Source organism: Molothrus aeneus, chromosome 22 (genome assembly GCF_037042795.1).
Source record: "Molothrus aeneus isolate 106 chromosome 22, BPBGC_Maene_1.0, whole genome shotgun sequence".
Classification (NCBI taxonomy): Eukaryota; Metazoa; Chordata; class Aves; order Passeriformes; family Icteridae; genus Molothrus; species Molothrus aeneus.
The window spans coordinates 6,616,227-6,640,432 of NC_089667.1; the positions used below are offsets into that span (position 1 = coordinate 6,616,227).

Consider the following 24,206-nt stretch of genomic DNA (forward strand, 5'->3'; position numbering starts at 1 on the left):
CTCCCCACAGCTGCCCTGCAGCTCCTAAATGAGCTTTTTTAATTGCCCCCATGACGTCAGCCCCTCCCCTCGTTGTCCATGTGTAACTTTATTAATCAGGGTGCCAGAGTTCTGCAGCTTCAGTTCTTTCTCAGCATCTCTTGGATCCCAGGGCTGCTGTGAATCCCTGCAGTGTGCAGGGAATGTTTCCTGTGCCTGCAGAAGCTGCGGCCTGCCTGGGGCACCTGTTTGGGCAGGATTGGAGGTTATTTATTCATGGGTTTGTGTCTCTGTTAGCCCTGGGAGGTGCCAAGGGCTCCAGTGCTGCTGGCTCTGCAGTTTGGATCCCAGCCATGGACAGACTTGTGCAGGGAGGGGATGCAAAAGCTGAATAAGTGGTAGAGGAGCCGCCCCTCTGAGGCCAGTTAATCCATCACAGCCCAGTGCAAAACTGCTAACTCATTTTTGCTGGTTTTTGAGACTCTGCTTGCTGCTCTCAGGTGGGTGATCAATAGCAAGGGGAATGTTCATGCTCTGACACTTGAGATGGGGGAAAAGCCAAGGTTTGAGGTGCTGCCATGTGTTCATGGGCTGGTTCAAACCTTCAGGACAAACATTGTTTTATCATATCACGTGCACTTTCTAGGCTGGATTATTTTGTGTGTGTGTGTGTGCATTTTGTTTCGGTTTGTCTTGTACTTTTCTCATTCTCTCTCTTGTGCTCTGAGTTGAGGGAAACCTTTCAGATGTCCAGAAAACCCTGAGGTCAGAACAGCTCTATAAATACTCTACTACAAATTCTATTAGAATATTTAATTCTATTAAATATTCTGTTCCAGATGCATATATTCAGTTTATTCTCCACTTTCTTTCTCTGGGCCAGCACAGGGAAGTGGATGGTCTTTGATGCAGGACAAACAATGCTATTTTAGGAATTTTCAAACCCACTTTTGAACATTTCTGTTATCCAGGTACTTGGATGCTTCTCTCTTGCTTTGTGTTGTTTGCTCTTGTAATGATCCCTCAGTGAAGGTTTTAGAGGTGTAGAGATGCCTCACCTCCCAAAACATTCTGGAAAACCCACCCAAAGCCCCAAAGGAAGAGGCAGGTTTAGTTCAGCTGTGTCTCCTGGCAGATTTGGGGCTGTCCCAGCCTGGGAGAGCTCAGGCAGTGCGGGGACATGGCTGGGTTTGTCACCCAGCAGTGCAGCTCAGCCTGTGGGGATGGGAGGGAAAAGCTCTGCAGGTCCCTGATCCTTTATCCAGGGCTGGATCTCCTGGGAGCTGCTCCCCCTGCTCTCCATTCCCTGCAGGGCAGAAAACATCTCTGAAAACAGTAAAGGACTGAGGAGCAGAGGAATCAGCTCTGAATTCCCCCTCCTGCATCCCAGACACACATCCTTGATCCTTTATCCAGAGCTGGCTCTCCTGAGAGCTTCTCTCCCTGCCCAAAATTCCTTGCAGGGCAGAAAACAAGGGAGCATCTTCTCAAGAAACGAGTGAGGAGCAGAGGGATCAGCTCCCTCCTGCATCCCAAACTCAGTTTAACCCCTGTGGTGTCACTGGGCCTTCCTGCAGGGCTCCCTGTGCTCCTGTCCCAGTGCCAGCCCAGCCCATTGTGTCCCCTGTGTCCCATCTGTGCTATCTCAGTGTCCCCTGGCAGCAGGGCTCTGTTTCTGATCCTCATTCCCTGAGCCTCCATCTCCATGCCTGTCACCCGTGTGTGCTGTGACCCCCCCACGATGTCACTGGGCCTCTCAGCCAGTGCTGCCACCCTGGGGATTTTTGACTCCTGAACAAATCATAGGGAGCTGAAATATAAATTACAGGGGGGGAATGGAGCACAGCAGCCTGGCTCTCTGTGAGCCACAGGGAACGTGGTCCTTGCTGCTGGTGGCTCTCTCTGAGTGGGAAATATTTGCTTTGCAGTGAGCTTTGGGCATGTTCCACTACTCTGGGGCTGGGTGCTGCCATCCCTGAGCACAGGGAGCTGGGCTGGGGCTGCTCCTCCTCCTGGCACAGCCTGCATGGAACCAGGCCTCCAAATGCATGATGAGCACTTTAATTAGCATTAATTAATCGGTGTGGGGTGGCAAACGGACCAGGGGCACAACACTGGGGCTGCCCTCAGCAGCTCAGTGGGCAGAGGCGCTTCCTGAGCACCAGGTGTGTAGGAAAGGTGAGATGTGACAAAGGAAACAGTCCCTGATGTAATAAATCAGCCTTGAGGTGCCAGCAGCCTTTTTTAGCTATTTAAAAACCAAAACAGAGGCTGTGAAATGGCGAATTCCAGCCTGAAACTGATGGGAGAGGGAAGCTGTGATCCCCCCACCCCACACAGAGGAGATGTTCAGCTTGGAGCCTGCATGTGCACCCAGCTCAATGTGCTGCAAACACTGGTACCTGAAAGCAACCTTTGACAAACTTTTATTGCTTTTTTTCTGTCGTTGTTGTTGTGTTCTATATCTGTTCTCTCCAGGCTTCGTGGACCCGGCCCGAGAAACAAGAGGTATCAGATTCTCAGAGCTTTAGCAAAACTTCTTTAGGTTCTTGGTTTTTGGTTTCTCTTCTAAGCATGACAGATTAACAAATCTCTAGTGCAGTAACCAACTAAACAAGCATTAATCTGACCCACTTGAATTACCAGTACATACAAGAAGCAGCTTCTAGAGGTAGAAATTGCTTGGCATGTAGTGATGCAATTTTTGGATGAGCAAAGTGGCTGTGTTGGGAGTGAGGAACTCTGCTCATCACCTAAAAATGAAAGGAAAGGCAATTAAAATGAAAAGCAAATGTAAAAATGTTCTTTTCACCATTTTTTTTTTCTGTGCTGCCAGTGTGAATCATCCTCTCGTTCAGAGAGGCAAGAATTAGCACTACCCTGCATTTTGGGAAAGTCATTTTTCCCCAGGAAAGCCTCCTCTGCTCCAGCCAACTCACCTATTTGCTCATGGCACTCCTTCAGTTTGACCTTCTGTGTGAAGGAAACTGCATCATGCTCCAAACCAATGCAGAGAAACCTTGCACGAGGGGCATTTCTGCAGAAAATGCTCCAAATTGCTCAATTATTTCCATTTGTCTTTGATTTTTAAGGGTCAGCGAGGGGGAGGTGGGATAATGCAGGGACTGGGGTTGGTGCAAATTGGGTTTGATTTTATTTCACATTCAGTGCTGTGCTATAATAACAATAACAATAACAATAATAATAATAATAATAATAATAATAATAATAATAATAATGCAGCTGATTTGTAGCCCTCTTGCTTCAAAATGGACCAGAAGGAAAGTTCCCAAGCAAATAACAGGGGTCAGGTGGAGAACAAAATGAGCTGTCAGAACTGGGTGACTTGGATTTGTATTTTTAGGATCAACTTAGTGGAGGCTCTGATTTTTTAAATCATTTTGAAGCCATCCCAAATCCCAGAGAGCGAGCAAAGGGAAGCTGTAACTTGAGCACCACCCAGCTGTGTTTCATGGGGAGATCCTGCCCATTCTCCCTTCAGGATAATCTGCTGGGCTGTGGCAGGAGGAGGCATCGGATTCTCAGAGCAGTTTGCGCTGAAGAATTCGGAATTTGAGTCGCTGCATCTCCCCAGGCCTCAGAGGAATTCCTGTCCCAGCTGTCCCCTCCCTGCCCCACTGTTTTCTCTGTGCTCTCTCTCTCCAGCTTTTGATTAATATGAGCACTAATACTATTAAGTTTGCTGTCTCTAAATTTCTTACTGCCTCTGTGTCTTAAAATACCCCAGCGGGGTGCAGGGCATCTCTCTAAAATTGCTTTTAAATTGCTTTAAAGTTGCCTGGGGGCTTTTAGCAGTGGATTCCAGCAGCAAAAGGAAGGTCAGGGAATGTTTGACATTAAATATTTCACTTTTACTGAAGGAATTTCGGGTTAGGAGGTGGAGTCAGTCCTGGCAGCATCTCTGGGTACCCCCAGTGACACCCCAGACTGGTGACTGGGAATGGGTGCAGCATTAGGAGCGTTCAGGGCTGCAGTTAAATGCAAATATCAAACACTGCTCTGCAAGCACAGAGCAAGGAGAGACCCCTCCTCTTCCTCAGTGCAATTCCTGCCTGTGTTGGGGTTTTCAGGGGTTTGTGGGGGTGTGGGAGTGAGGGGCAGGCAGGACTGTGCAGAATTATCCCTTGTTTGGGAAAGCTGAAAGCTCCAGAAGGTGAAGGGCAGGGGATAAATGCAGTTTATTTGTCTCTGCTCTCCCCCTCTGGCCCTGAGCTCTGATCACAGTGGCTGTGCCCCAGGGCATGGCCAGAATTTGGGGGAAATGCCTGCAATAAGATAAATTGCAATAATTGGCAATAGAGAGAACATCCTGCTCTGTTCTGAGGAGTGATCCACCGAGCTGCTCTCCCCAGCACTAGGAGTTTGTTATTTGGATCCTTGCTGTTGGGGGATTTGAGTAAAAGGGTTGCAGATGTCAGCATCTGGCTCCCAAATTCCTGCCTGTCCTGTCTGCTGCAGCAGGGAGAGAGAAAACCTCAGTGTGCTTTCTTGGCTAGGCCTTGTTCTCTTCCTTAGAGTGTTCTTCCTGATCTCTCTTTTTCTTCCCTTTTGCCTTTCTGCATTAAAACCCCCAAGCTTTATTTTCAGAATGAGTGGCATTGCTCGTGGAATCCTCCCTGACCACGATTCCCTGGCTCTCCTTTGGGGTGGGAGAAAGGCAGGAGCCATTTGGGTGTAAAAGTGCCTTTTCTAGAATCACCTCTGGTGATCCCACACCGGTGTTTTGTCCTTTCCACTCTTCTGGGTGAGGTCCCAGAGACAGATATTGAGAATATTCCCAGGTCTGGAGTGCTGGTGCTGCTGGAATGAGCTGGGCTTGGGAGGGAAATCCAGACTCAGACAGAAGGAGAGCAGGGCAGTGAGATAAAAGCAGGTTTTAGTGGTGTGGCAGCACAGCAGCTTCATGTCAGGCTCTGAAATGATGCCCACAGCACCACATGTCCATGGAATAACTGCTCCAGGGCAGGGATGGAGTCTGTGGCTCGTGGCACTGGCCAGGGATTGCAGCAGGGAATTGCAGGGGAGAGGAGAGAAATACACCCAGTTGTTTGTGTGTTATCAAAAGATGCTATTTTCATGCATTTGAAATTGGCCTGGTGCCCATGAGCTGGTGCTGGAGCTAACTGAGGTGACAAAGGAGATTTATTTGTAGAAGCTTTGCCTGTCTCAGCACAGAGAGAGGCTCAGGCCCAGAGATCTGAGACACCAGAGATGCTTTTTGTGCACTTGGCTGTTGGAAATCCTCAGGGTTTTACTCATTTATCAGCACTTGTCCTGCACCTTCCAAGGAAACAGATGCTCCTGGAGGGTGGCAGGATGCAGCAGCAGGCACAGCCCTGACAGTGCCAGATTTACTCCCTGGTGTTTGTGCTGCAAAATCAGAAATTACAGGAGGGAGTTGGTGCTTCCAGGCTGAGGCAGGAGCAGCAGGAGGGAGAGGGGAGTCCCTGGCTTTGTGTTTTCATGGATTTGGTGACAAACTGGAGAGGGAAGCCAGCCTGGGGTGGCTGGGTGGGTGCAGTCCCTTGGCAGTCCCCGGGGATTTTGCATTCCTTGTTTCTCTCTGTCAGTGGCATCCCCACACTCTCTTGGTGTGGGAAATGGTTCTGGAATTTTCTTGGGGCAAGGCTGACTCTAGAGCCTTTCTTGCCCTCTTCCCTGCCCTTTCCTCTCTTGCTGTGCCACGTTCAGGTGGAAGTTCTGAGCTTCCTTTTTGCCTGATTCAGCTCTGAGCTCTGGATCTGATCTTCCTTCCCCATTTCAGGGGCACTGAGATAAAACCAGTATTGTTGGGAGGACAGGAAGGGCTGGGTTCTCTGTCTCTGTCTGGGAGCTTTTGGGGAGGTTTCCTTTCTTTTCTTTTCTTTTTTTTTTTTCCTCTTTGCACGCTGGCAAAACTTTTTAACCAGAGCTGGATCTCTGCATTTCCCACCCTGGGGAGAAGCTTTGTTCTCAGTTTATGTGGTGTTCTCAGCCGTGTGGGAGCTGAGACTTTGCTCCTTCTTCTGATGTTCCCCCTTCCCCTGAGTGCTCTGAGCCACTGCACACGCAGTGACAGGGGCTGCCCCTGCTGCTCTCACCTGGCCTCAGGTGAGGGATCTGCAGTGCTGGGGGCTGGCTCAGCCAGGGGGTGTCACTTCCTGGGGCAGGGTTTGTGCCATCCTGGGGCATGGTGTGTGCCATCCTGGGGGTGCCCTGGGGCTGGGTATATGCCATTGTGGGGCAGGCTGTGTGCCCAGCTGGGGCAGTCAGTGTGCCCTGCCCTGACGGGCTGTGTGCCCTCCTGGGACTGGCAGGGGCAGGGGCAGGCTGTGTGCCATCCCAGGGCAGTTTGTGTGCCCTGCCCTGACAGGCTGTGTGCCCTTCTGGGGCTGTCCTGGGGCTGCCAGGGCAGGCTGTGTGTCCCAGGGCTGCCCCTGACGGGCTGTGCTGCTGTCACAGACGCTGGGGCTGCCAGGGGCAGGGGCAGGCTGGGTGCCATCCCAGGGCAGGCTGGGTGCCCTGCTGGGGTGTCCCTGGGTGCCCAGGGCTGCCCCTGAGGGGCTGTGCTGTGTGCTCTGGGCTGTGTGCCCTGATGGGCTGTGCTGTGTGCCCTGTGCTGTGTGCTCTGTGCCCTGATGGGCTGTGCTGTGTGCCCTGTGCTGTGTGCTCTGTGCCCTGATGGGCTGTGCTGTGTGCCCTGTGCTGTGTGCCCTGAGGGGCTGTGCTGTGTGCCCTGTGCTCTGCCCCCTGCCCTGACAGGGTGTGCTCTTTGCCCTGAGGGGCTGTGCTGTGTGCCCTGCCCTGACGGGCTGTGCTGTGTGCTCTGTGCCCTGTGCCCTGCCCTGAGGGGCTGTGCTGTGTGCCCTGTGCCCTGTGCCCTGATGGGCTGTGCTGTGTGCCCTGTGCTGTGTGCCCTGTGCTGTGTGCTGTGTGCCCTGTGCTGTGTGCCCTGCCCTGACGGGCTGTGCTGTGTGCCCTGTGCTGTGTGCCCTGTGCCCTGATGGGCTGTGCTGTGTGCCCTGTGCTGTGTGCCCTGACGGGCTGTGCTGTGTGCCCTGTGCTCTGTGCCCTGTGCCCTGATGGGCTGTGCTGTGTGCCCTGTGCTGTGTGCCCTGTGCTGTGTGCCCTGTGCCCTGCCCCCTGCCCTGACGGGCTGTGCTGTGTGCCCTGTGCTGTGTGCCCTGTGCCCTGATGGGCTGTGCTGTGTGCCCTGTGCTGTGTGCCCTGACGGGCTGTGCTGTGTGCCCTGTGCTCTGTGCCCTGTGCCCTGATGGGCTGTGCTGTGTGCCCTGTGCTGTGTGCCCTGTGCTGTGTGCCCTGTGCCCTGCCCCCTGCCCTGACGGGCTGTGCTGTGTGCCCTGTGCTGTGTGCTCTGTGCCCTGATGGGCTGTGCTGTGTGCCCTGTGCTGTGTGCTCTGTGCCCTGATGGGCTGTGCTGTGTGCCCTGTGCTGTGTGCCCTGAGGGGCTGTGCTGTGTGCCCTGTGCTCTGCCCCCTGCCCTGACAGGGTGTGCTCTTTGCCCTGAGGGGCTGTGCTGTGTGCCCTGCCCTGACGGGCTGTGCTGTGTGCTCTGTGCCCTGTGCCCTGCCCTGAGGGGCTGTGCTGTGTGCCCTGTGCCCTGTGCCCTGATGGGCTGTGCTGTGTGCCCTGTGCTGTGTGCCCTGTGCTGTGTGCTGTGTGCCCTGTGCTGTGTGCCCTGCCCTGACGGGCTGTGCTGTGTGCCCTGTGCTGTGTGCCCTGTGCCCTGATGGGCTGTGCTGTGTGCCCTGTGCTGTGTGCCCTGACGGGCTGTGCTGTGTGCCCTGTGCTCTGTGCCCTGTGCCCTGATGGGCTGTGCTGTGTGCCCTGTGCTGTGTGCCCTGTGCTGTGTGCCCTGTGCCCTGCCCCCTGCCCTGACGGGCTGTGCTGTGTGCCCTGTGCTGTGTGCCCTGTGCTGTGTGCTGTGTGCCCTGTGCTGTGTGCTGTGTGCCCTGATGGGCTGTGCTGTGTGCCCTGTGCTGTGTGCCCTGTGCCCTGCCCCCTGCCCTGACGGGCTGTGCTGTGTGCCCTGATGGGCTGTGCTCTGTGCCCTGTGCTGTGTGCCCTGTGCTGTGTGCCCTGTGCTCTGTGCCCTGTGCCCTGCCCCCTGCCCTGACGGGCTGTGCTGTCGCAGACGCTGGACGGGCGGATCGTGGTGCGCAGCCACGCTCGCGTCTCCTCGCTGACGCTCAAGGACATCCAGTACACGGACGCGGGCGAGTACATCTGCACTGCCAGCAACACCATCGGCCAGGACTCGCAGGCCATGTACCTGGAGGTGCAGTGTAAGTGCCCTGGGGGGGCTGGTTCCTTCCCTGTTCCCTCCTTGTGTTCCCTGTTCCCTCCCCTGGGTGCTGCTGAGGGTGAGGGTGTAGAGGGTGAGAAGTGTTTTTATTTAAACCAAAAACCAATTTATATTATATAAGGAAAAAAAAAAGGTCAGGTAGATAGTCCATTCATCACCATTACAAAGGGCTGTAGCACAGTGATGAAAGGAAAGAGAAATTAATTACAAGTCAGAGGCTGCAATAACTCTCTCTGTAGTTGAGAAGCAGCTCAGGCTGGTGAAAGCCTCCATCTGAGAGGTTTCAGGATGTTCTCTGTGCCTGGGTCTTCTTTGCAGCTCACCACAGATCTGCTGCAGTCCCATTTGTTGGGAGTCAAATTCTCCTCTGGAGCACCTTCCCAGCCCCATGCTGCTGTGTGCTCCTGCCCTTCTCTTGGTGCCCTTCAGCAGGAGATGTTCCCCATGCCCTGCAGGAGAGGACAGCTCCCCTTTCCCACATTAGATTCCCTTTCCCGCATTGAGGTGGACTCCAGCCAAGGGATCCTTACAGGGAGGCTTTTTTTGGGAGCTCGGCTGGCTCCAATTTTCTTCCCCAATGTGTCTTTCAGATGCCCCCAAGCTGCAGGGCCCTGTGGCCGTGTACACCTGGGAAGGAAACCAGGTGAACATCACCTGTGAGGTGTTTGCCTACCCCAGCGCTGTCATCTCCTGGTTCCGGGATGGGCAGCTGCTCCCCAGCTCCAACTACAGCAACATCAAGATCTACAACACCCCCTCAGCAAGTTACCTGGAGGTGAGGAAAAGCCAGGAGTGCCATCAGAAAAGTGATGATGAAGGAGTTCAGTCTGGTCTCCTTGGTAGAAGTGAAGTTGGGGTGGTGTTTCTGGCTTATAAATTCTGAGAAAATCAGGTTGTGGAAGATAAAGAGGAGCAGGAAATGGAGGAAAAAGAAAATCAGGTAGCAGAAGAGACAGCCCCTGCCTGCCTCTGCTTTGTGCCCACTGCCCTGGGAGCACAAACACCTGGATTTTATTGTAGCTTCTCCCCAGCTAAACTCAGGTGCCTTGGCAGAGTGGAAAGGGTTTTGTGATCCCAGCTGAGCCCTCCTCGCCCCCACAGGTGACCCCAGACTCAGAGAATGACTTCGGGAACTACAACTGCACGGCCGTGAACCGCATCGGGCAGGAGTCCTCCGAGTTCATCCTGGTGCAGGCAGGTGAGCAGGGAGGGCAGCCAGGGTGGGTGACACGGGGGCCCTGCTCTGCTGGCTCCTGACAGCAGCTCCTGCCTTCAGAGAGGCTGTTCACACATTCCCTGCTGCCTTGGAGCTGCTCAGCATCTCTGGCCCCTCGTTTCCCCAGGGGTTTGTTCTTGCCTGTGCTCCCAGAGTGCTTGGGCAGAGCTGTGATCTCGGATTTGGGCACCCCAGCTCAGCAAAACCCCTGAGAGCAGCTGAGCTGCAGGATCTCAGAGCTGGGCCAGCCTGGGAGGGCTCCAGGGCACATCTGGGGATTATTAAGCTCAATTACTAAGCTTAAAACTTCCTAATATCTCACTAGAGAAACTTTTCTGCAGCTTAGGGAGTCGTTCTAGCCAAGCATTAATACACAAACCGTTGTTCTATTTGTCTTTTCTGCTTCTTACATAATTTCTCTGCTGACCAATCTCATGGCTACTGCTCAGCTCCAGTCACAGCTCTGCTGTCTCTGAGGCCTTTTGCAGCTTTCCCAAAACCCTGTGATTTTATGGATTCCCACCATGGAGCTCTGCAGTGCCCTGTGGAGGGGACAGAGGGCACAGAGTGGCACCCAGGAGTGGAAAGGACAGTGGGGACAGAGTGAAATCAGAGCCCTGTGGAAGGGACACTGGGGACAGAGTGGCATCCAGAACTCAGAGCCCTGTGGAAGGGACACTGGGGACAGAATGGCATCCAGGATAATTTTGCTGCGCTGCCCTGGTTGTTCCCTTTTGGAGAAAGGACTGGGAGTCTCCACCCTCTTAGAGAGGAGACAAAATTAACATCTGTGCACTAATTAACATCTTTAAATCTGCCTAAACCCCCTCAGAGGCTCAGCCCCAGCCCTGTCCTGTGCTGTGTGAGCCCAGGGGCTGCGGGGTGTGCCCCGCTCGTGTCTCACCGCTGCTGTCCCTTGTCCCCAGACACGCCCTCGTCGCCCTCCATCGGCAGGGTGGAGCCCTACTCCAGCAGCGCCCAGGTGGAGTTTGAGGAGCCCGAGGCCACGGGCGGGGTGCCCATCCTCAGGTACAAGGCGGAGTGGAGGGCCCTGGGCGAGGGGGACTGGCACTCCAGGCTCTACGATGCCAAGGAAGGTAGGAGTCACAATAAAAACTGGTTCCTTCCCCACCAGCGCTGAAAAACATGGACTTTGCTGTCCAGGGAGGGTGGAGGGTTCAGGCTGGAGGCTCCAGACAAGTTTTTAAACATTTTTACATTTTGAGCATTTGCTGTGAGGGACATGTGGAATTTTCAACTGGAAATGAGGGTTGGGCTTTGCTGAGAGGTCAAGAACCCTGTGTTGGAATTACAGTTTTCACTTGCTGCTTCCCACAGGAGGCTTTTGGACTCTCATCTGTCACCCCTTGGTCCCCCTTGGACAATAAACTCTGCTATTCCAGCAGCAAAGCCATCCTGTTGAGGTGATCTATAGCAGTGCTTGTGGCACAAAATCCATTTTGGAGTCAAATGAAGCAAAATAATTTTGATTTGGGGAGGGTTGTAAGAGGGAGAGTTCTGTTCCAGAGCTTAATCCTCCACCACCAATCCCATGTGGAGCTGAAATTCTTATTTTATTCCCCACTGCAGTGCTGTGATCCCAGCTAGAGCCAGGTCTATTAATCCCTTTTCTCCCCGCATGGGGGACAAACAAACTTTGTTCATTTCTTTCTTTGAGCCCTGAGCTTTTCTGTGCTTTTTCTCCCCGCAGCCAGCGTGGAGGGGACAGTGACCATCACGGGGCTGAAGCCTGAGACCACCTATGCAGTGAGGCTGTCAGCAGTCAATGGCAAGGGCGTGGGGGAGCTCAGCCCGCCCGCCGAGTTCAAGACGCAGCCAGTTCGTAAGTACAGCCCAGCCCAGGCTCCCCTGCTGCTCCCTGCAGCCTCTCCGTGCATGGATCTCACCTCTTCTCTCTCACAGACCTCGCTGCACCCTCTGGTTTCTCTGTGGGTTTGGGCTGGGGTGGGTTTTGCTGGTAATTCAAAGGTTTCTTTGAAGGGAGGAGCTGTTCCGTGTGCGCTGGTTGGTGTTTGCAGTTCAGCCTTGGTGTGGTGCCAAGGAGAAGGGGCTGTCAAGGAGAATTTTAATGAGGAAAAGCAGCTGAGAAGGGTTTTGGTCACAGAGAGTGTGATGTCACTGTCACAAGGTTTGTTTTCCACATTGAGGTGTTCAGCCCGGGACTGGCTGTGGACTGTGGAAGGTGAAGGAGGGAGGGCTGCTCTGTTCTGCACATGCTGCTCTGAGATGCCCCTGCAGCTCTGGAGGGGATTCCATGGATTCCTCAGGCTCTTCTCTGCTCTGCCCGGGCCATTTCCATGTTCTGCTGTGGCCCAGCACTGTCCTCCTGCTCCAGGGAAGAGTTAAACCCCAGGGAGCTCTTCAGGGTGGGAAGGAGAGCAGGAGGAGGGGATGGAAGGTGGAGTGGGCAGGGCAGGTGTGACCAGAGCAGGCAGGGAGAGGTGTTTGACCTGGTTCTGTCCCTTTGCTCCTGCACCCAGCCCTGACTGCTGTTCCCAGCCCTGAGCTGGAATTCTCTCTCCAGGCCCCTGTGCTGGATTCTCTCTCAGACCCCTGTGCTGGATTCTCTCTCAGACCCCTATGCTGAATTCTCTCTCCAGACCCCTGTGCTGAATTCTCTCTCAGACCCCTGTGCTGAATTCTCTCTCCAGACCCCTGTGCTGAATTCTCTCTCAGACCCCTGTGCTGAATTCTCTCTCAGACCCCTATGCTGAATTCTCTCTGACTCCTATGCTGAATTCTCTCTCCAGACCCCTGTGCTGAATTCTCTCTCAGACCCCTGTGCTGAATTCTCTCTCAGACCCCTGTGCTGAATTCTCTCTCAGACCCCTGTGCTGAATTCTCTCTCAGACCCCTGTGCTGAATTCTCTCTCTCAGACCCCCGTGCTGAATTCTCTCCCCAGGCCCCTGTGCTGCACCCAGGGCTGTCCCTGCCCACCCCGAGCATGTCTGGAGTCCCCTGAGCTGTGCCCAGATCCCTTCTGAGCAGGGCACACCTGGGATGCTGATTTTCCAGCTCCATATTCTCTGTCTCCTCACATCTTCTACATTTATATTTTTTTTTTGTTTGTGTGTGTCTATTTCTGTCTTTTTATTTCGTTTTTGGTCTGTGTCCCATCCATGGATAAACTGCAGGCATCCCTCACCCACGTAAGTGCTCTCTGCATTTCTTTCACTCTCTCTTTTTGTGTTTTTAGAGTGTTCCTCTAACACTTCCAGCTTTTAATTTAGCACCTTTTTCCTCTCAGGGGCTGTAGGACTGGAGTAACTGGTAGTGTTCATTTCCTAACCACACTGACTCTGGAGTAGCCACTCTGCTCTTGTTTAGAACAGAACTGGGGTTAACTCTTTGTCTGTGCTCTACAGCATGCAGTTGGAATATTTAATGTAGTGATTATCTAATCATAATAATAATAAAAATAATAATAGTTAGCTTGTTGACTCAGAGTGGAGTAGTGGAAGGCTCCATATTTATGAACCCATTAAAAACAGTTCAATTTTAATGATACTGAGATCATTCAGGGAAATCAATTCAGCCAAATTGCAGATCTGGTTTAGACCAGAGCCAACCAAAAACTTCAACATTTTGAATATCTCCACAATATTGAAAGCACAAAATGGAAGGAAAAAAATTCAATTTTTTTTCCTCTTCTCACTAATGATTTTACCATTGGGCAGTCTTCCAACACTTGTGTAGATTGTGTGATTAAATAAATAAACCTCATACTAAATTTTTTAAAATGGCATGTTCCCCCCTTCCCATGCAAAATGAGTCAGGAATGTGATGGATTTGTGTAATTGTGAGTGAAAAGTGGGGATGGCTCCATAGCTTTGTGCCTTTCCAATCAAACCTGATCAATGGAGCTAAAAAACCTCTTTATCCCAGTGAGCATTATTCCATTTATCCATGCATCCCTGCGGGGAGCTGCTGCTACTCCCAAGATTACAAGGACAAGCTTGAAGAAGCTTCTTTGAGATTCCTGAAGTGAAAAACAGGAGAGGATTTTTTAATATTTTTATTAATTTTTTTTTAAATTTTTATTTTTAACCCAGATTTTTAATCCTACTTGCGCCATTTCCCCTAAAAGATTGCATTGGACCAAAGCTTGGGTGTAGGGGAGCAGGAAGGGGAAGGATGGATGGACAGACGGACAGGCAGGAATTTTTGTCCGCTCAAGTGAGATTTGAAGGTCACAGAGATGTCTCAGGAATTTTACAGCTCAGATTAACCAAGGCCCCCATTTGTTTTCCTTGCCCTATTATTTAAAGTCTCTGTCTGAATGTAGAACCTGACACAATTTTTAATGCCTGCTGGGATAAGTCTGAAGTCATTTTGATTTATTTAATTTCCCTCAGTAAGAAAAAGAAGTTTCTGTCTATCTTAGAGGGCCTCTCCATGAGGTAATTAGTGATAATTATGGATTGTAGTGGCACAGATGAGAATTCTGGAGATTGGAAGAGTGTCTGAGTTGACCTGGGTTTGTATTTTCATTTTAACCATTTGCTGCTTTTCTTCATTTCCTTTTCCTTACAAATCTGCAGCCAAACAAAGGCTGGAGGAGGACAGGGGTGGGGTTTGAACCCAAAAGTGTTCAAAGAGGGCAGACCGTGTGTGGGGCTGGTACCAAAATACCTTGGGGTGCAAACCAGCTCTGCAGTCACCCCAAACCAGCCCTGCAATCACCCCAAACCAGCCCTGCAATCACCCCATATCCCACATCTCTCACCCCACATCTCCTGGGGCTGGTACCAAAATACCTTTGTGAACAAACCAGCCCTGCAGTCACCCCAAATCAGCCCTGCAGTCACCCCAAATCAGCCCTGCAGTCACCCCAAACCAGCCCTGCAGTCACCCCAAACCAGCCCTGCAGTCACCCCAAACCAGCCCTGCAGTCACCCCAAACCAGCCCTGCAGTCACCCCAAACCAGCCCTGCAGTCACCCCAAACCAGCCCTGCAGTCACCCCAAATCAGCACTGCAAATCATCCCACATCCCACATCTCTCACCCCACATCTCCTGGGGCTGGTTCCAAAATACCTTTATGTACAAACCAGCACTGCAATCACCCCAAACCAGCACTGCAATCACCCCACATCTCCTCATCTCCCGGGTTTGGTGCCAAAATACTTTCATGTGCAAACCAGCACTGCAATCACCCCGTGTCCCACATCTCCTCATTCCCTGGGGCTGCCAGGACCCCTCTCCCTGCAGCAGGGCTTGGCAGGATTTCTGCAGCTCCCTGGGTGACACAGCCCTGCCTCCCAGGCCAGGTGTCCCCCTCAGTCCCCTCCTCCTGACCCCTGCCCTGGTTCCCACCCTGTGCATCCTTGTGTTTCCATAGCAACCCCAGCTCCGGCTGCTGCATCCCTGAGCCCCGTGGCCCTGAGTGAGTACCTGGGGCTGCTGGCCCTGCTCTGGGGGCTGCTGGAGCCCTGGATCCCCCAGTCCCAGGGCTCTGGGGCACCCTGGGCTGGCTGCTGGCAGCAGTGTGCCGTGTGAGCATGTTCACAGCCCAGCATGCTGCCCCTCTTCCCCCTTCTCTGCCAAGCATGGGCTGAAAAATGGGAATAAAAGGCTCAGAAAAAGCACAGAGGGGGAGAGAAAGAGGAATAACCCCCCCCCCCCCAAATCATCCTTTCCAAAACGAATGTTTTCCTTTCACCCTCCCCATTTTAGTGTTGCAGCTGCCTTTGCAAAAGGCAAGTGCATGAAATCATTTTCTTGCTGCCCTGCCTTGCTCTGTTTGCTTTGAATATAGGGAGATACAGTTGATATTAAAATGAGGGATATTGGGTACTGGAAGAAGATGCAAATGAGGAGGTAAAATACCCTGCAGGAGAGATCCCAGGGCCCTGCTTGCCTTAAAAGAGGCCTCAGGCTTCCAGAAAATTCCATGTCTGAGATGGGAACTGGATTCAGCCTGCCTTGGTTGGGTGGTCAAGGGAGAGGAAAAGCCCTCAGTGAGGATCTGAGTTCCCTGGTGCATGTGTGTGGTTTGAGTCACCGATGGTCTCTGCCAAGCCAAATGCTCTTTTTGTGCCTTGCAATAACCCAGAGTGTGTCTGTGGTCACTGAGGTGTTTACCTGACCTGGGTAGGAATGGTTTTCTGAATGGAAAACACCCCAGGCATGAAGTGTGGGATGATCTTGGGGTTGGGATGGAGGGAGAGGACAGTGTGGCCAGCCAAAGGAATTTATAATTAATTCTAATGAAGGCATTTATGACTGGCACGTTTCATGGTCTCACAGGTGACTTTAAATGTCCTTTACCTGCCAGTGGCCACAGCAGTGTGTTCCTCATGCAGTAATTTTCATTTCCAAATGCCAAACCCCAGTCCCTGCTGCACTCAGGGGCTGAAGAGACCTTTTCATTCCTGTCAGCCTTGGAGGATGGGCTGGAGAGGCCGAAGGGCAGGCTCTGCTCCTCATCCTTCATCCCTCAGCAGGCAGAGACGCCCTCCTGGCTGCTCCTGTGTGGGCTGCACACAGCTTCCCTTGGAGGGAAAACCTGGGGTCATGTTTTACAGAACAGCTTGTTCTGAAAGAAAAAAGGAATCTTCACCCAGAAAAGCTGCTAAGAGCTAATGAATGATAAACATTTCCCACAGCTTGGTTGGTGTGGGGGCTGCGTGTGGGGAGGAGGAGGAGGAGGAGGGGGAAGTTTCTCTTTCTCCCTGCCCTGGGGCTCGGGCTGTGAGCAGGAGCAGGGCTGTTTGTGTGCACGCTGCATTTGTGCCAGCACTGCCCACGTGGCTCTGCTGGGCTGTGCTGCAGCCTGTGGAAATGAGGAATTCAGCAGCAGGGAAAGGGCAGCGGCACGGGGCAGATGCTCTGCATCATTTCATTGCTGCTGCTGCTGCTGCTGGGAGGGATCTGTGCCCTGCCCTGGCTCTCCTGCGCTCAGGGAGGGAGAGCAGCAGCGATTACGGACTGAGAGCTGCCCTGTGGCACCACGGAGGCAGGGACAGACACCCAGTGAGGCTGCAGGCTTCTCTCTGCTGCTGTCTGGGCTGGGGGATCAGGGGGATCAGGGGGATCAGTGGCAGTGGGAGATGTCTGGAGGCATGGAGGAGATTCAGGAATGTCTCTCCTTGGGTTTAACCCTCTGGAGGTTGCTCCAGGAAATAGTTCTGTGCCAGTTCTGACGTTTTTCTTGCAGCTCTCTCCACTCTGGGATCTGCTTTGCCTTGCAATGGTTCAGCTCACTTGAAAAAGGGGATTTTTTTTCAGGTTGGAGGGGGCCTGGAGCAACCTAGTGGAAAGTGCCTCTGCCTAGGACTGGATAATCCTTCCAACCCAAACCATTTTATTCTCTTTATGCTGCTAACTCTGCCCTTGATCTTTACCTAAAGCTCCTTTCCTGAGGATAGGCAGCCTCTCTTGCCTGGTGTGAAATCTCAGGTTATATTGAGTTTACTGCAGGTTGGGAGAGGTTTCTTCCTGACCAGAAGACGCAAATTTTCCTTCCAGGCAACCTCACAGCAACTCCTAAACCTCCCTCCTTCACAGTGCCCAGAGTTCTGTGTTTGAAGAGAATGGATTGAGGGCTTGGCTGTAACAAATGGATTTTACATTTTGTGCCATCAGTTCTCTCCCCAGTAATGGTCTGCCCTTAATCTTGTCAGAGACAAGCACCCAAAAGATTAAGGGTTTAATTCTCTGTACGTCAAATTAGCAGGGAACTACCAGAGCACTGTGGAGTAGCCTCATTAGGGTGAGACAGAGGTGAGAAATGGGAGTTCTGGAGTGATTTGGGAAGGGAGCTCAGGCTCAGTGCTGAGTTGGCAGCTGATTTTTCCTCATTCCTGCACTGCCCATCCCTGCCAGCAGCTGCTGCCTCCCCTGGGTCCTGTTGGGGATGGATTCCCTGTCCCTGGGTCCCACTGGGGATGGATTCCCTGTCCCTGGGTCCCACTGGGGATGGATCCCCTGTCCCTGAGCCCCATTGGGGATGGATTCCCTGTCCCTGAGCCCTGTTGCGGATGGATTCCCTGTCCCTGAGCCCCATTGGGGATGGATTCCCTGTCCCTGAGCCCCATTGGGGATGGATTCCCTGTCCCTGAGCCCCTTTAGTGATGGATTCCCTGTCCCTGAGCCCCTTTAGTGATGGATTCCCTGTCCTGGGGCAGAGCCCAGCCCATCCCCTCGCTGTCCCCATCCAGCCACAGCTCCTGGATGAGAAGTGTCCCTGGCCACGTTCCCCTCAGCAGGGTTTTCTCTCCTGCAGTTGTTGTTGTTGTTGTTGATCAGGAGCAGTTTGTGCTGCAGAGGGAGGACACACACACCCACCACTGTGGGGTGCCATGGTTTGTGGTTTGTCTTCCTTTTGGGCTGGTTGTGACCCTTTCACCTCCTCTGCCTCAGAATAACAATAATTCCCTTTTTCTTCCCAGCAGTTTGGTGGATTCCTCCAGCAGTCCTGGCACTCACTCCAATGATTTTGTCCCTTTTGTTCCTTGTATGACTAAGCAGTGACGCAGCTGTGCCTAACACAAGGCCATAACTCAGTGCTTGCTGTGGTTTAATATTCTTATTTTCCAGGCGGTTTTACTGCCCCCCCCCCTCAGTGTTTCTGATATATGCTGGCTAATTTAATTTTGCTCCTATTTTTATTTACTCTGTAATTCTGTTGTTGATTTTTTTCCCTTGCCCATTGTTTACATCAGTTTTTTAATTTTTTTGTATTTTCCATGTGACCTCCTCCACTTTCCTTTCAACCAAACTCATGTGCGTGCGTATCATGTGAATTTGTCATGTGGCTTGCATGGTGCTGATGATGTCGTCCTCGCTGGTGAACAGAAGGTAAAACACTTTGTTCTGATTGGTTGCCTAGATTTTTGGGGTGAGGATTCCCCTGTGGGATCTCCAAATTCCAAAAAAAAAACCCCAAAAATCTCACCGAGCCTTTTTGGAGGAGTTGCTCGTCACTGTCTGCATGGGAAGAACTCGACTTCAGTCCTCTGCATTGAGCTGGAAAAGACTTGGAGGGAAAACAGGAAAAAAAACCCCAAAAAAATCACCTGGCTCAGTCATTTGCTGCTTCACTCTCAGAGTCCAGCAAGGAACTTCCCTAGGAAGGTGCTAAAAATCCTCTGGAGGGAGCCCCAAAGGCCAAATCCTTTTGCCTCTCTGTGGGACCAACCACAGACTCCAATCTGATGGGAAATGAGGGCTCAATTCTGGGAGCACCCTCTCCCCTGTTGCTTTAGCAGCATTTTGACCCTACAAAATACACATTTCTATAGAGATATAGGCACACATCCACACTGTTTAGTAGCCTTCCAAAATAGCCCTGAATTCTCTGAAATCTGGTTATTTGGAGTATGTCACACTTTGATTTAAGAAATAATTCCCTTTTTATTGTGAGTAAAACTTAAGCATAGCTAGAATGAGAGCTGTGTTATGAAATACTCTCTCTGTAAAATGCTGTTATAAAATCCTCTCTCTGTACAAAATTCTGCATAGCAATCCTGTGAAACAGCACACACAGAGTCTGTGGTGGGAGCCAGACCTCACACAGATCTCATCACAGGGAGAATCTGGCTCCTGCCAGAGCCCCTCATTCCTCCCACCAAGGCTCTGGGAGCCTGGCAGGGCTTTAAGCTGAGCTCAGCAGAGGATTGAGCCTGGCAGGGCTTTAGGCTGAGGAGCAAATGATTGAGCCTGGCAAGGCTTTAAGCTGAGGAGCAGAGGATTGAGCCTGGCAAGGCTTTAAGCTGAGGAGCAGAGGATTGAGCCTGGCAAGGCTTTAAGCTGAGGAGCAGAGGATTGAGCCTGGCAAGGCTTTAAGCTGAGCTCAGCTCCTGGGAACTGCTGGTCCCCAGCACACCAAGGAGGAGAGGATTGAGCCTGGCAAGGCTTTAAGCTCAGCTCAGCAGATGGTGGAGCCTGGTAGGGCTTTAAGCTGAGGAGCAAATGATTGAGCCTGGCAGGGCTTTAGGCTGAGCTCAGCTCCTCGGAGCTGCTGGTCCCCAGGAGAACAAGGAGCTGATGGTTGAGCCTGGCAAGGCTTTAGGCTGAGCTTAGCTCACAGGAGCTGCTGGTCCCCAGCAGATGGTTGAGCCTGGCTCTGTCTGAGCTGGACTCAGCCTGCAGCAGCTGTGGGGTGCTGCAGAGCAGCTCCTGGCACTGCCACACCTCACCCTGGGCCCAGTCCCAGCAGGGCAGGGGGGGAAGCTCCTGCTCTGCTGCTGCCCCAGCCACAGGAGCAGCTGGGAGAGCCAGGCAGGAATTGGCTTTTGACAATCCAGGGCTTCTGGAATCACCTTTCTGGCCAGGAAAGGATTTAGGCTGGGCTTTGCCAGGAAAACAGAACTAACACCAGTAACCTCCCCACGTGGCTGCATGCACAGAGAGCCCTGTCCTGTCTCCTCCCTGTGCTGGACCCAGCAGGGTGGGAGATGTTCCTGTCTCGTTTCTGCACCTCTGCTTTTGTTCCTTATTTCTGCTGCTGCTCTTTGCTGCCCTGGTGTGCACCCCAGCCTGTTCTTTCTCTGTGGTTTTGCCCTCCTGGAGGCTCTCCCTGGTGTCTGTTCCCAGTCCTGGTTTCGTGGTGCTCAAAGATTGCAGAAATCAGCCCTTCCCTCCTTCCTCTGCTGCAGAATTCTCCAGGTTTGCTCTCTGAGCACAGGGAGGATGCAGGACCTTGCCTTGCTGCCAGCTGGGCATGGATTTAACCTCAGAGATTTTTCATTTTCTCCCCACCTCAAGTTACACCCACTCCTGGTGCTCGTGGCACCCTCTGAAAAACACAATAAAAACCAGAATTTCTGCAATCCAGCAGAGCAGTGTCAGGACAAGGAAGCCCTGAAGAGAAACCAAAGGGTTCAGAGGATACCAGGAAACATTTCCTGCTCCCCTGCAGCAGCAGATGATCAGAGTGTGATGGCTTAGCAGGGAGTGGGTGAGAATTAAATTGGAAATGCAATGGCTCAGAGCCCTGCCCTCAGCTCCCCTGCCACCAGCAGCTTTGGGAGCCTGGAGCAGAGTCCTCATTTCCTTGCTCAGACTGCCCCTGGGTTCCTGTGGAGCTGGGCTGTCCTGGATCCCAGCCCAGCAAAGGCTGCTCCTCTCACTGCTGGAGCTCCTGCCTGGGGCTTTCTCCTTTCTGAGTGTCCTGGGGGAGCTTTGAGCATCAGCCTCAATCACTGGGAGCACAAGGTCCTGCACCCTCCTGCACAGAGAGGGTTTAATCAGACATTTGGTGATGCAGCAGGAGATGTGGGCTCTGTGGAGCTGCTGGCTCTCGCCAGCCAAGCAGCAGCAGCCAAGGGGGTCCCCCGAGGGTTCCCCTGTTTCAGAGCTGGGAGGGCTCTGAGGAGGGAGGGACAGGCTGGTTCCTGCCTGCCTGAGCATGGAGCACCCCTGGCTGCTGTTCTGCCCTGCAGCCCGTGCATGTCTGAGCATGAGTCCTGCTGCTGACCACTTCTCTCTGCAGCTACTCACATCTTCACTCATTATAGGGTTGCTGATCTGCTGGACTAAACTTTTCCACTAAACTTCTTCCTCCTCTGTTTGACACACTAACCCAGTTTTCATTTTACAGCCCTCTGTCTGGATTGCATCCACCTGCTTGAGATAAATGAAATAAACACTTATTTCTGGAGAGAAAACTATGCCTTAGCAGGGCTTGCACTGCTCCATCTGTTGGTTTTCAGCACTTAGGAGTGTTCTTTTCTTTGAAGAGAAATGTTTCTCAAAGCTGAAATGAATTTAAACTATTGGGGGAGAAAGGAGTGAATCAGGAGCTAGAAATTAGATAATTCAAAGTGAAGAAAAGCAGGAAAAGTTTCAGCAGAGCAGGTAATTAATCATGGGAATGGCTGTGTGTAAAGTACAGCAGCATCTCTGACATTTGAAATCAAGAATAAACATCTTTTCTGAGGATATTCCTGTTACTCTCAGTGCTCAGTCACTGGGAACAAAATGCAGGCTGTGTTAGAGGAAAGGTCAGATTCTGTAAGTGCAGTGTTCCCTCAGCCCTTGGGGATCTCTGTGCTCATTAATGATCAATTAATGATCATCTCTGAGATGGGGAGTGGGGAGGGAGCGAGGAGATGCTGCTCTTGTTCTGCCCCTCTGCCACAAACACTGAGAATTCAGCCCAGCTGCTCCTGGGGGCTCAGGGCTCACCCAGAGCAGGGCCAGGCTTTGGCTCCTGGTTTCTGTGAGTTCTGGTGACTAACCAGGACAATTGGTGACTAACCAGGACAATTATTGCAGAGCAGCTCCTGCCCCTCAGCCCCACAGTCAGGAGCAGGGACTTTGTGGTCCTGTTTGTCTTTTGGGATGGAGGAAAAAATATCTCTGCTTGTTTAACTGATGTGTTCAATGTGCCCAGGTGAGGTTGGAGGTTTCCTGTCTATCTGTGCCTTAAACCACACTTGTGTCACCTTTTCCTGTTCGGTGTGCACTGGGAAATTGTCCAGGGTGGATCCACATCTGGAGCATCCAGGGGGTGTGGGAGCCCTGCAGTGGGGATAAAGGCAGAGGAGAGGATTTGGAAAAGCAGGACAGCCTGGAAAAAAGGAGAGTTGCCTCTTTACATCTGTCAGAGGAGCTGCTGTGTTGTTAAACACAAATGTGTGTGTCCCACATTCCTGCAGTGGGATTGATTCCCTTCTTGGAGCAGTGCTGCAGCCTGGAATTCATCTTCAATCACAGCTCCTTGCAGTTTTCCCATTGGTATTTCACCAAAAAACTGTGCTTATATTCCTTTGAAAGGGAGGAGGGAGGGGAAAGGGCTTCAGATTCCCTCTGAAGGATGGTGGGAGATGAACCTTCCTGTCCATAAATCCAGGGTGGAAATCTGCAGTCAGACCTTCTGTATTTGGCTATTTTATCAGAGCTGCAGGGTGGGACTGGGATCCTCCATGGCATGGAGGAATTGAGGAGCTGGGGAGGAAAAGCAGCGTGGGAGCTGTGGGTTGTAGGGCTGGGGATGTGAATCAGGGTGCCCTGCAGGAGGAAGGGACATTTCCATTTTCTGCTGGTGGCAGTCTGGGACATGAAAGCCTTTTTCTCCTAGAAATGGAGAAATTATTCTAGAGGAGCGAAGGGGTTTCTCTGAATTGCTCTCCAGCATCCCCTGGAGTTGCACAGTGCAGGCTGAGTGAGGGGATGTGCTCTGGGTTCTGTTCAGGGGTTTTCACACTCATTTAAATGGTCCAGCAGCTCTAAAACCCCCAAACAAATTCAGGGTGCAGACCTGGGTCTGTGTGAGAGGCACAGGGTCCTTCCCAGTGGTGCTCTGTACATCCCATCCTCAGGAGCAGCCACAGAGAACCTCCTGGTGTCTGCCAGGTGTTCCACAGCACAGGAATTGCTCCTTGCCTTGGGGTTTTCTTGGGGAGGGGGGATCTCTTTCACACTGACTCCATTCCAGCACACACAAAAACGGAAATTTGGTGTTTCAAATGCAAGAAACACTTGGGTGTGGCAAATATTTACCTCAGACACATGGCGTGCTCTGTGTCTGTGTCGGCTCACACCCTGAGCTGAGGATGATGAAGTATTTTTCTGAATTTTTCCAAGCACTTTTTCCTTGACAATGCTTTTTGTTTTTTTCCCCAAATAACCCTGAATGCCCCGTCGTTGCAGGGGAACCCAGTGCCCCCAAGCTGGAAGGTCACATAGGAGAAGATGGCAACTCCATCAAGGTGAACGTCATCAAGCAGGACGACGGTGGCTCCCCGATCAGGCACTACCTGATCAAGTACAAAGCTGTAAGTGTGGCACAGCCCCGAGCCCCTGGGCCTCCCTGGGCTCTGGGAGGGGATGGGTTGAAGGGAGGAATCTCTGTCACTCACCTGGTTTAAATCTGACGTGCTGAGATGTGAAGAAGTGCTTTGGAAGGAACAGAACTTGCAGTTTTTGCTGTCTGGAAATAATTTAGTGATTATGAGAGGAGGAGGTGAGGGGATTTTGTCTCAGAAAAGAGGATTCTGAGCAGGAGAGAGGCTGCTTTGGCATCTCAGCCTCTCCCCCCAACAGCATTTGAAGGTTTCAGTGAATCCTGGTATTGTGAACACGTGGAATGTGTCACAGAGATCTGTTTACCAAAGAGTAGTTTCTTAACTAGCCAGTAGCGTTTGAATTAGAGGAGCAATTAAATCTACCTGTCTATAAAAGCAATGGGTTTCTTAATTGTCTTGGTCTGAACAGACAGGTGTGTGCTAGGGAAGGCAGGAGCCTCCCCTGAAATGGAAAATGTAAACCCCCTCTCTCCAAATTGCTATAAATTTGAAATTAAGGGGGGCTCTCAGGCCAAGATGTGGCAGCAGGAATAACAGTTCTTTATTAGGGAAGAAAACAAAAATAAAATAAACAATGCAGTGAACTAAAACTGCCAGAGTCAGAACCCAGCCTGACACCGTGTGGGTCAGGGTGTGGGCAGCAGAACCATTGGAATTGTGGCTCAGCCCTCCTGCAGTGCCAGGGCTGGTTCTGCTGGAGCAGGGATCCTGGAGGAAAGGGTGTAGATCTTCTCCCTCTGAAAGTCCATTGGAAAAGTGGATTTCCCTTTCCTCTGGGAAATGCAGTGGAAAGGCCGTGCTGGAGTCCCAAACCTCAGACTATATCCAGGTAGGAATGCTTGGCTCCTCCCCCTGGGTGGAGCTTCTCACAATGTTTATCATTGTCATGCAGTGACACTCAGTGGCCAT

The 24,206-nt window shown here is 52.0% G+C and overlaps 1 protein-coding gene across 6 annotated transcripts in view; it reads left to right on the top strand.

Annotated features, from left to right (window-relative positions):
• NCAM1 (neural cell adhesion molecule 1) overlaps positions 1-24,206 on the top strand; it is a 97,628-nt gene that overhangs the window by 52,231 nt on the left and 21,191 nt on the right. For 3 of the 6 annotated variants that reach the window (XM_066564498.1, XM_066564500.1, XM_066564501.1), the window contains exons 9-15: positions 2,458-2,487; positions 8,135-8,285; positions 8,896-9,080; positions 9,407-9,503; positions 10,448-10,618; positions 11,233-11,364; positions 23,143-23,267. In XM_066564498.1, coding sequence (XP_066420595.1) covers positions 2,458-2,487; positions 8,135-8,285; positions 8,896-9,080; positions 9,407-9,503; positions 10,448-10,618; positions 11,233-11,364; positions 23,143-23,267 — 891 coding nt within the window. The remainder of the gene's footprint in view (positions 1-2,457; positions 2,488-8,134; positions 8,286-8,895; positions 9,081-9,406; positions 9,504-10,447; positions 10,619-11,232; positions 11,365-23,142; positions 23,268-24,206) is intronic. The other 3 variants (XM_066564499.1, XM_066564503.1, XM_066564502.1) reach the window with 1 other exon arrangement.